The 12,604-nt window shown below is 39.4% G+C and overlaps 1 protein-coding gene across 3 annotated transcripts in view; it reads right to left on the reverse strand.

Moving 5' to 3' along the window:
• Nucleotides 1-12,604, reverse strand: part of PTPRB (protein tyrosine phosphatase, receptor type B) — a 130,457-nt gene that overhangs the window by 55,865 nt on the left and 61,988 nt on the right. For all 3 annotated transcript variants that reach the window (XM_027542554.1, XM_027542555.1, XM_027542553.1), the window contains 5 exons: nt 11,897-12,163; nt 7,692-7,955; nt 2,946-3,209; nt 2,149-2,412; nt 1,077-1,340 (listed from right to left, as the gene is read on the reverse strand). In XM_027542554.1, the coding sequence (XP_027398355.1) occupies nt 1,077-1,340; nt 2,149-2,412; nt 2,946-3,209; nt 7,692-7,955; nt 11,897-12,163 (1,323 nt within the window). The remainder of the gene's footprint in view (nt 1-1,076; nt 1,341-2,148; nt 2,413-2,945; nt 3,210-7,691; nt 7,956-11,896; nt 12,164-12,604) is intronic.

The following is a 12,604-nucleotide window of genomic DNA, read 5'->3' on the forward strand; positions in this document are numbered from 1 at the left end:
CTAGACAGCATATTAAAAAGCAGAGACATTATTTTGCCGACAAAGTTCCGCCTGGTCAAAGCTATGGTTTTGCTAGTAGTCATGTATAGATGTGAGAGTTGGACAATAAAGAAAGCTGAGTGCCAAAGAATTGATGCTTTTGAACTGTGGTGTTGGAGAAGACTCTTGAGAGTCCCTTGGACTGCAAGGAGATCAAACCAATCATTCCTAAAGGAAATCAGTCCTGAATATCATCAGAAGGACTGATGTTGAAGCTGAAACTCCAATACTTTGCCCACCTGATGCGAAGAACTGACTCATTGGAAAAGACCCTGATGCTGGGAAAGACTGAAGGAAGGAGGAGAAGAAGGGGATGACAGAGAATGGGATGGTTGGATTATATCACCAACTTGATGGACACAAATCTGAGCAGGCTCCAGGAGTTAGTGATGACAGGGAGGCCTGGTGTGCTGCAGTCCATGGAGTTGCAAAGAGGTGGACACGACTGAGTGACTGAATTGAACTGATTAATATATCTGCCTGCCAAGGCAGGAGATGTAAGAGATGTTCAATCCCTGGGTCAGGAAGATCCCCTGGAGGAGGATATGGCAACCCACCCCAGTGTTCTTGCCTGAGAATGCCATGGACAGAGGAGCCTGGCAGGCTATGGCTCATGGGGTCGCAAAGAGTTGGACACGACTGAAGTGACTTAGCATGCATTAATAATAAATAAACAGAATATTATTAATTTATCACAAATGAAATAGATGACATAAGTGTATTTTTCTTTAAAGAATTTATAGAAAGGAGTAAACTTTTGAAAAATGCATAGGTTAGAAAATCAGCTATTTATATTCCTTGAGTGAGAAAAAAAATCTATTCATATGATTTGGTTTCTAATTACCTTTCATTTGCTTTGAACATCTCTATTGAAAAAGGAAAATGCAAAGAAAAAATATGAGAAAAGCTCTTGAAACCAGAGAAAAGCTCTTGAAACCACATTGAACCGTATAAATTTTGTGGTTTTGAATTTGGATATTGTCCATCTGTGAACGGCCCTGGAGAACTACCTGGCCCTTTTCCAGGTGGACACTTACTTGTCCGCCCAAGCACATCGATCTGGTTCTTCTGGGACCCGCTGACAGAAGCGATCACAATCCGGTACTGCTCGCCAGCCTCCAGCCTCTGGAACGTGTGCTCAGAGATGTGCTTGAGGACAGTCTGAGACTCGACCATTTGATTCTGCCTGAATGCTGACACCACATAGGAATCCACATCACCCCCACCAGGAGTCCAGTTCACTGTCAGGCTATCTGTCGCCCCACTGGGAGAAACGTGAATATTTTTGACCACACTAGGAACTAAGAAAAGACAGTAAATGTAAAAAAAAAATCACTTACAGAATGAGTTGTGGAAATTTTCAACTAAAATTTTCATGCTTCCTACCTTTTGGCATCTACTGAAAGAATACATATGAAAAAATTGCTATCAGTCTACCATTTTTCTCTGACTTTTCTGCTTGAACCAAAGTTGATAGGGGAAATTTAGAGGGACGTTAGGGCCAGTGAGTGGAAATGAAAAATGCCAGTTATACAGAGGGTGAGACTGTCTTGGCCCAAGTCTTGGTTTCCTTATTTACTAGCTGTAGGACTATAGGCAAATTACTCAACCCCTGTAAGTTTCAATTTCCTTATCAGAAAAACAGCAGTGATAATTATAGTAACCAGTCCATGAAATTGTTAGGACTGAACAAAATTTACACATAAAGTTCTTTGCTGTGGGTCCAGTTCACAGTAAACTCACAATAAATGTTAGCTGTTATTGCAACACCCCCAATAGCATTCCAAAGAAGGAATACACAACCAACCAACCGACTGACCAACCAACCAACCCAGTTATTTCTACTTAATTTGTATGACTCACAGCAACAGCTATTCACATCAGTTCAATGCTTTTTTTTCCAGAAACTTTTTCTTCTTCCCTACGTTATACTTCAGTTTTGTTAAACCAGCTTGGACAACATCATTGTCACTATCGAGATAAACTCCTTTCTTGCCACTCCTTCCTCACCCCTTAGCCCTTCAAATCCTCAACCAAAATACTTGGCTACCCAACATGCTAAATACACTGCTCTATCTAGTCAGGTTCGAGAGCTGAATTTCCAATTACCTGTGAAGCCCTCGATGAAGGCCGACTGCTGGACATCTCCACTAATCGTCAAGACAAGAATTTTATACTTGCGCCCTGGTGTGAGGGAGGTGAATTGATACTCAGTTGCAGTGCTGACAAGGTGAAAAGGAGGAAATACTTTCATATCGTTGAAGAGCAGCTGGATCTCGTACTGGTCGACATCCCCATCAGCTCTTGTCCATGTCACCCAAAGGTCCTCAGTGCTCCTGTTCTTCAGTGTGAGATCCTTAACAGCCTCTGGGACTACAAGAAGACATTTCGAGAAAGTGACTGATTAGAGTTTACTCCACAATAATTTATGAATCACATTCACAGAACTGGCAAACATCTCTCTTCCCCAAATAAACCACGTCAGCAACTTCACGCATAATTAAACAAGAAAAATTGGAAGCCACTATTAAAATTGTAATTTTTTTCCTTACATAAATCTTATATGCTAAGTGTTGGTAGGATATAATTATAAAATGAGTTATGATTTCAATCATAAGATAAAATAAGATGTCTAGAACTTTAAATGCATGATGCAGGAGGACAGGGAAGAAAAATGTGAAATTTGGCCTTCCTGCTTGTCCACTATGCTTGCTTTTATCTGTCAATAAATATTCTGTGATTACAAGGTCCTGGCTTGGCTGAATGATGTTAGTTCCAAGTGAGACTAACTGGGAATATAATTTACTGATCAGTAAGTAGATAAAATGCAAGGTTCAGATAAATTATATACTCAATGACCTTTAAAGTCCCAACCAACCATCACATTTTGCAATCTTTCCACTTACTTGTTCTTCCATTCCCTTGTTCACTGGCTTCATACTGTCCACTTTTTGTACTAACAGTAACACTGTACAACCGTCCAGGGACTAGCTTAACAAATACACACTCATTTTCAGACTTGGGAACGCTTTTTGTTTGAATGAAGTTGTTTTTGTTTTTAATGGTGACTTCATAGTGATCAAAGTCTCCAGAGGCATGTACCCAGGATACCTTTAAATAGTCACTCCTGGCCGAGTTGCTGATACTGACTCCCTGGACCTTGTTAGGCACTGAAAAAAGAGAACATAAAACAGCTAGATATAGGATGATTCTGAGGGAGCCACTGATCACAGATGACAATCTTAGATGATAAAGGAAAGTGAGTAGATTTTTACTGTGTGCATTTAAAAGAAAAAATCTTAGACCTTCAGATCACAAATTTCTGGAGAGGAAAGATGGTTACACTATTTGGAGTGATTAAATGGATCTTTTTATACAGAACCTGATGAATGAATTCTAATCCTATTGTTAGCCTATACAAAGTGTCATGTACAAGATGGAACATTAAATGTAATAACTGATGATTAATGTGAATGACGGTGATAACATTAATAATTCCAGCATACCTTGGCAACTCAATATATGACAATAAGTTACCAACATGAGTATAAACAATCCAAAACAAAGTGGAAGAAGAGGAAGGACATGTGGTAATTGATACATGAAAGTATGTTCAGTATCATTGGTGATCAAGGAAATGCTAGTTAGGGCCGTGGTAAAGTACCATTTTACATACATGTGGTTGACAAAATTTAAAAACCTGATAAAACCCAGTGTGAGAGAGGGTGCTCATTCACAGAAGACTGAATGAATGAACTGGTAAATAAACACAGTGAAACAGTATATGGAAGTCATAATTAGTTATTCTTAACTCAAAACACAAAAATCTGGATTTCTTGCCCTTAATAGCAAAACACAACATATGGATGAATTTAATATTAAGTGAAAAAAATCTAAGTCCCAGAAGATTACAGATTGCATGAAAATACCTATTTTATATCAAAACAACTGAAAATTTAAAAAATATATAATTTTAGGATTATATAAATAATAAAATTGCAACAAGGAAGGCAAGAGAGAAAAATAGGAGTCAAGATGATGGCTATTGTGGGATGGATTAGTGAGGAGGGAATCTCATGATCTGATGTAGATTATTAAGTCCCTAGCTTTTGTTCTGGATAGTGCTTTCTGATGTACATATTGAATTATTAAAAATTATTAATTAAATGCCTAAAACACAAAACTGACAAAATGGCAACTGACACATAGGACCCTGAGCCAAGAATTACGATTAATTCAATTTTGTGCACCTGACATTCCCCATAACTATATAAATAAACAATTCTATGAACCTATAGTTTTCCTCTCAATTGATCAATCAATCCATGAATGCTTGTTAACAGGAGCACTGTAAAATAAGCCAATTCTTACTTAGAGCATGATATCACGGATATTCTATTTTTAAATTTGGGGCTGTATTTTAATTCAAAAGTAGGTCCAAGATGAATTACTATTTGGCATAACTGGGTTTTATAAATATTAATGAGAAGGAGAACTGAGACGAGATATGAACTCAGTCGGATCCAGGGTGCTAAGCTCTATCTCAATGCCACCGTGTTCTCTGGATCTCGGCAATCTCTGTGTTTGGTGTATGTCAAGGGATTTCTGCTCTGATCACATGCTAAGCCTATGTCCAGGTTTTCTCTCCCACATTTCCCCAAGTGTGAAATGATCCAGAAACTTTAATATTTTGGTATCTAAGCTACATTTTTCATGATCCTTCTCACATCGACAAGGTGCACTACTATCCTTTGTTGGCTTATGTGTGCTGGGCTTTATACTGGAATATATCACAATCCAGATGTGGAGCAAGAGCAGGTATGCTTTTTTCCCCAAGATGTTTACCTGGAACCAATCAGCATGTTGCTAGAATTTAGTCATCACAGACTTACAGAGAATACATTCCAGAGTGACGCTGTTTGTATGGGCTGCTGCTGCTGCTAAGTCGCTTCAGTCGTGTCTGACTGTGTGTGACCCCATAGACGGCAGCCTACCAGGCTCCCCCGTCCCTGGGATTCTCCAGGCAAGAACACTGGAGTGGGTTGCCATTTCCTTCTCCAATGCGTGAAAGTGAAAAGTGAAAGTGAAGTCGCTCAGTCGTGTCTGACTCTTCACAACCCCATGGACTGTAGCCCACTAGGCTCCTCCATCCATGGGATTTTCCAGGCAAGAATACTGGAGTGGGGTGCCACTGCCTTCTCCATTGTATGAGCTAAGAAAGGTTGATGATCAGGGCAATTTACTAAAGACAAAGCAACTCTTCCAGGGAGAAAAACTTGGCTGAATACCACGCTAAGTCAAAAAGGGGCTCTCCAGGTGGAACTGAGGGTAATTTGTGAGAGTTGCCTTGATGCGTGGTGAGATGATGTGGTACAGAATTAGAAATACTGACATTATGACCAGAAATGTAGAACAAGAGCATTAGAAAAGGAAAAGGGCATTGAGACAATCAGCCAAAATCAACAAGGCAACAACTCAGACACGACACTCCAGTTAAACTGATTTGTCAGGGGCAATGGTCTGCCTTGATTAGTCATGCGCCAAATCCAAGTTCATGCTGGTAAAGAATCAAAAGGGTGCTTTGAATAAAGACTCACTTCTCTTGCATTTAAAAACAATCTGAGCACAAGACCTTGCAATATGAAAGTCATGTGGACAGGGAACAGTCATGAATTAACGCCAAGGGAAAGAAAAGGGTGAGTGACTGGATGACATATCCTTTAATTTCTGGCAATTTTTAGGCTCCAAGTTAAATCAACATAAAATGCTGACATGAGGCTGCTTTGTAAATAGAAATCTGCTTTTCAGATCTAAGACAGTATTGTGCTATCAGCATAATTAAACTTTAAATCATTTGAGGGTAAGGACTATCTCTTTATATCTCTGACTAGTGCTTTCAGAAAGAACATGATGTAATGGAAACAGCCCTTGAGTATGGTTGAGCTTGGGTACTGGTCAGCCATGTGACCTTTAGGAAGCCACAGTTTCTTTCTGGGGCTTTATCTCAAATGAGATGGAATTAGACTACTCTCTGGACACCTTCAATGCTAGCAGCTAGCATGCTGCAACAATGTGAATTGGTGGTTCTTAACTTTTTGAGGTTATAGAAATTGTAAGACTCTGATAAAAAGCCATCCACTCTCTTTCCAAAGAAATGCACATACTTCCCCTGTCCCCAACAACTTCACAGAAAATTTTGGGGGTACTACTTTCCAAAAGTCTACCTAATGAAACACTAGGTAAAAACCTCCAGTCTAAGTGATTTCTGATTATTCATTCTTCAAACATTCACTGAGTGCCTACTACTAGGCTTCAGATCTTGTGCTGGGGCATTAAATGATATTAGTTGTCCCAGATCCTCATGGAAAACTGACATTTTAAAATGTAAATATCAACCCATAGCTCAGCAGGAAAGATTTGACAGAACATTAACAGCACCTTAAGCAGTACTCACAGATGTAAGTCCCAGGAGGTATAAGTAAATTGGGAAAATGGTAGCTGTCTAAATTTAGTTCTTTATAGCACATTGAAGACCAGGGCTTCAATGCCTTTCCTAAGATTTTGCTTCTAGCCGCAGAACTATAAAGTTTCAAATTTTCACCTCCACTAAAAAAGGATGAACAGTGGTCTTGACCAACAGACATTTCAGGAAGAATTTCAGGACAGAGAACATTATAGGCTCTTGGGTCATTCAGAACTGAGTTTAAAATCCAGGATGTGAAATGCCCCGGCTGTTTAACAAGTTAAATAACTGGGCAAGTTACCTTGGACTTTGGTTCAACACTTATCACAACCTGTAAGATGGGAATAATAACAACCACCTCAATAAGGACTTTATAAGGATTAAATTAGTGAACATATATAAAGCCAGGGTCTAGCAACCGAAAAGTACTCCCTAAACAGAAGTACTTGCTGCTGCTGCTGCTGCTAAGTTGCTTTAGTTGTGTCCAACTCTGTGCGATCCCATAGATGGCAGCCCACCAGACTCCGCCATCCCTGGGATTCTCCAGGCAAAAACACTGGAATGGGTTGCCATTTCCTTCTCCAATGCATGAAAGTAAAAAGTGAAAGTGAAGTCAGTCAGTAAGTGTCCGACTCTTTGTGACCCCATGGACTGCAGCCCACCAGGCTCCTCCACCCATGGGATTCTCCAGGCAAGAATACTGGAGTGGGGTGCCATTGCCTTCTATACTATGAACTCTAGCCACAAAAATTGTGTTCATCTTATTCTGAAGGTATCATCTGCTCACATAAGGAACTTGTTGGGTCAAAATATGAGGACTCTGCAACAGTGTTGTGATCTCAGCAGTCTTTAATCCCGTCCTTACAGAATTGCTGCAGATCTATGACGTCCTGAGGAGCTTCCCAGGTGGTGCTAGTGGTAAAGAACCCATCTGCCAGTGCAGGAGACGTAAGAGATGTGGGTTCAATCCCTGGGTTGGGAAGATTCCCTGGAAGAGGGCATGGCAACCCACTCCAGTATTCTTGTCTGGAGAATCCCATGGACAGAGGAGCCTGGTGGGCTACAGTCAATGGACTCACAAAGAGTTGGACATGACTGAAACGACGTAGCACACACACATGCATGCCTGATGCCCTGAACCACGTAGGCAGCTGGTTCTAACAGAGTCTGTATCTCATGAAAGCCTCACCTGTCCGCTCTTGGCTGAAGGAATGACTTTCATATTTGCCACTCCTCGTAGTTATGGTCACGTTGTAGAGGCGGCCTGGGGTGAGGGAGCTGAAGGAACATTCACCGACAGACTTGGCGATCACAAGGGACTGAACCACCCTGCCGTCATGGGAGAGTGTCACCACGTAGCTATCCACGTCTCCAGGAGCTGGCAGCCAGGATATGCTGAGGTAGTCACTGCGGCCAGAGTTGTTTACCGTTACTCCACTCACACTGGAAGGGACTGGGATTTTAAAGAGGGGAAGAATATTTAAAAAGAAAAGTACAGTCAAATTGTGAATCATTTACTGCAGTCAGCACAAACGGCATGGACTCAGAAGATCTGATTACCTAGGAAGTGTCAGGGAAGTGTAAGGATTTCACGTTAGCTTTGGGAAGCTCAGAGTTCTTACCTCAGAAGGCTAACCAAAATGAAAACGCAAGAACTATTTTGGATGCCTCATTAATATAAGGATACTGCTATTGAATTTTCATGGTGTGACTGTTTGCAGAGTATTTTAAGTGGAGGCATTTATATGTGAGTGTGTCAGGAGGTTTCCTTTGTAGGACAGGGAACAAACATTAACATCTTAAATGTATGAGCTTGAATCCAAACCCATTGATAAAGAAAAGAAGTTTGAGGGGAAAGGTACTCAAGATACAATGGCTTTTCTAAAAGTCTCAGACATTGGATAGCTTTGATCTTCTTGTGATTAAGTTATTTATTTCTGGGGTGTCTAATCATGAACGCAAGTGAAAGGGGTGTATTTCTCTTTGCAAAGCATTTTCTGCCCTCTAGTGGTGAGAAATAAACTTAAACATCTATTCCGTAAGCAACTAGTCTGGAGACCAGACTTGCGGGCCCAAAGACCTGTCATGGAGATAATGACTTCTCTGGTGTCCACCATAATCGTACAAAAATAGGAAAGATGCGGATGCCTTCCAGGAGTTCCCCAGCTACTAGTACAGTCTGGAAATTAATCATTGTGATGCTGAATAATAGTTATTCCCTGTATTAGAAATAAGTGCACAACAAATAGTACTGTCAGTAGTGAATATCAGAATAAAATATTATAGTATATATGAACTCCACTGCAGTTTTCATCATTGGTTGACTGACTTCAGGTAAATATTTTCATATAATTTCATAAAATCTGTACATCACATATAATTGTTGGGATTTGGCTAGATGACCTAGGAGAATCCTTCTTATCTAATATGCTCTGACTTTGTGATTTAAGCCCCAGTATTTTTTACATCTATATAAGCACTTATCTATCACTGAAGATATAAACAGCATTCTATTGAATAATTCTGCTGATGCTGTTCCATGTATATGGACATTTCCTAGATATAAATTGAACTTTTAGCCATATTATTTGTGTATTGATGACTTCCCTCCTTCTTCCCTTCCTTCTTTTTCACATCCCTTGGTAGCTCTCAAAATAACTATGCTTGTTTTTCAAAACTGCTGGAAAAATTTGCAACTACTAACATTTTATTAGAAAAGATATAATTATCAAAAATATTACCAAAATATAAATTCATGTTTAAGAAGACATATAAAAAATTAAAAGACAGATATAAAATTTATTTTTCTTTAGAATTAGCATTTTTTCAGGTTATAACTAGATTTGTTAAATACATTTAATATTTTAAATTTTAAATATTTTGCCACATTATCTAAGCTGGGAGCTTTTATATATATATATGTTTAAAATTTGTAGAAGTATAAATGAATTATTTCAACCTTGACTAATACTTCAGCAATTTGAGTAGATGGTAATGATTATCAAGGCTTTAGCCACTGAATTATTTTTACAATCTACCATGTTCAAAATATACTAACCAAAGCACCTTTCAAAATTCTCATTATTGTGTTTCCATAGTAATATTCCATTTTTCTTCTTTTTCATTATAATGTCTGCACTCAATGTGTTTGAATAAAATAACTGATGCTTATATTTATTCATATCTTGTCCTCTGCTCAAAACTTTACAATCATTTTTCAAAGAATTTCTTGTCTATTTTTTGCATACTTCTATTATATAATGTTGGCCAAATACTGATACCTCTGTTGCCATTAAAATACAGTATAAAATAATTACAAGTCCTGTTTATCAAGTGATCTCAGACACCAAACTATTTTAGTATAGCACAATAAGCTGGGTAGCTCTTGGGGTATTTTAAGATGGAATTAACCTATGTAGCAGAGTCTGACTACTTGCTCACCAAACCATTTCCTTTTCCTCTTGGACACACAGCTAGACTAGATTGCCCAGCCACTCCCTGCAGTGCAGTGTAGTCATACAAATGTTCCCGTTAAAGGAATGTGGGTGGAAGTGATGTGTTTACTTCCAGCTTTGGTAGTCTTTCTCCTCCCTATAACCTCCATCCTCTGGAGAAATGAAGAGACCTCCGAGGATCTAGAGGAAGGAAGAATCACAGATGGTAGGACCCTGGGTCCCTAAATTACTGCTTGGAGAAGAACCAACCAAAAGAGTTGTCCAATCAGGAACACCTACATTGTATAGTTGTATAAGCAGGAAATAAGTCAGCGTAATCTGACTAATGCGACTGCAACTCAATGGGAAATGGATGCAAATTCCTTCTCAACTCTTCTCCTCAACTTATTTCTCCTTCCCCACTCTGATACCTGGTGTTGGCATGAATTACTGGGGATGGAAGAGAAAATGAAGCTTAGAGAGATAAGTTAATGGAGACTTAGGGCCAGAATCTAGGCCTCTTGATCCCAAACTAATCTTTTGGGTCCCCCAATCCAATTATGCTACACTGATGGATAGTGCCAAGAATCACTAAACGAGAAGAACGAAGATATCAGGAAGAACAGCATCAGTTGCCACAGAATGACAGAAATGAGCAGACATCAGTGAGTTTCTACCTAGACAAGAAATATCTTTTCAGCAACTTAGTTGATCTTTTGGGAGAGTTAATGAAGTTAATGGTCCTTGGATTCAATAAGCAGATGAGATTCATGATTTTAGAAAAGGACATAACTGTGGATATAGGCTGCTGATACTCAGAATCTGAGCATTGGGAATATAGAGGGATGAGCCTGACATCCAACTTCTTATAATCATATGAAATTAAATAGGCAAAGTCACTGACCTGATCTGAGGTCACTAATAATTATTAAAGCTTCTATTGGATTTATTTAACTGTTTTCCTTTCTAAGAAACTAGAACATACATTTTATATTGTATTTACATTCTTTCTTTGTGTTGTGTAGAAAATTATATTCCTTTCTTTGGTGCTACACCTCTGTCTGACACATATTGCCATAAGATACTTATTTGCTTACTTAGCTCTCTGCCCTATTTGACTATGAGCTCTTTAAGGTCAAGGAACACTGTTTACTGTAGGTGGCATACAGTATTACTGCTGCTGCTGCTGCTGCTAAGTCACTTCAGTCCTGTCCAACTCTGTGTGACCCCATAGACGGCAGCCCACCAGGCTCCCCCGTCCCTGGGACTCTCCAGGCAAGAACACTGGAGTGGATTGCCATTTCCTTCTCCAATGCATGCAAGTGAAAAGTGAAAGTGAAGTCGCTCAGTCGTGTCCGACTCTTCACGACCCCGTGGACTGCAGCCCACCAGGCTCCTCCATCCATGGGATTTTCCAGGCAAGAGTACTGGAGTGGGGTGCCATTGCCTTCTCTGGGCATACAGTATTAAACACAGTTTAATGTTGCCCATGAAAATATATGGGATTAGGGAATTTTATTAACTTTCAACCATAGAAGTTGGAGATCATTGTTTTTTCTGTCTTAAAACTAAGAATAAGAAAGAGAATGGAAGATATGGTTTTTTTTTTTTTTAAAGTTTATGACTTGCTTACCTTAATCTGACATAAAAATTTCAAAGAAAATCAGCTGGATGAAGGAATAAACTTAGGCAGCAAATGACTGTTGTGTCATCATTAAGGTTTTCTAGGAGTTCTGACACAAGTATTGGAGATTTTAGAAAATTTAGTATTCATTCTCTCCTCTCTCACTCATCCTCCAATTTCCATTCCTGGGAGATCACCATGTACCATCTAAATAGCATTGAAACTTGGCTTTTAGGAAGGTCTGAGTTGGGTCTGTCTTTAGGATGTTTTAAGGCTTCTAGGATATACTCTGGAGGTACCATGTGCTCAGGTATCTGTAGGTCACACTCTTCTTACCTGTCCTTCCCTCCACCACCACTTGTCGGGAAGAGATCCCTCCGCTTACTGTTGTTACCACCACGGAGTAGAGGCTGCCTGATTTGAGGGAGTGGAAGCTGTATCCGCTAGTCTCACTGGAGACACTTTCATTTTTGATGACCACATTTTCATGGATCAGTAAGACTTGGTAGAATTCTACGTCTCCCAAGGCCTGGGTCCAGTTAGTAAACAGACTGTTTGTTGTCCCTTGGTTGGCCACACGCAAACCAGTCACTTGGGCAGGCACTAAAACAGAGCAGAGAGGGAAGAAAAAACAGATGACACTTCATTACCCTAAGGAAGTGTGACAAAAAGGAGTAAAAAACGGAGGCAGTTTTGAAAATGCTAAAATATATACATATACTTTGATATAGACAGTCAGCTTTATTTCCTGTGACATATGGAGAACTAGTCCCCTAGAGAGACTCCACCATTCTGAAAAAGCTGCTTATGTGGAAAATCAAAATTATTTCATATCCAAGGATAAGATGTATGCCTATTAAGTATTTTTTATTTTAAATTTTAAATAATAAAGGGTGCTATTTTTGAAAATTGCTTACCTAATGGGATTTCACCTGTCCCTACTCAATGAGAACTGAAAGTCACATTATTTACTGGATGGTTGTTATGGGGTGGTACTGGGAAATCCCTTCAATCTGATGATTAGATTATAGTGTAGGAAACTGG

The sequence above is a fragment of the Bos indicus x Bos taurus genome, chromosome 5 (genome assembly GCF_003369695.1).
Source record: "Bos indicus x Bos taurus breed Angus x Brahman F1 hybrid chromosome 5, Bos_hybrid_MaternalHap_v2.0, whole genome shotgun sequence".
In the NCBI taxonomy this organism is placed as follows: domain Eukaryota; kingdom Metazoa; phylum Chordata; class Mammalia; order Artiodactyla; family Bovidae; genus Bos; species Bos indicus x Bos taurus.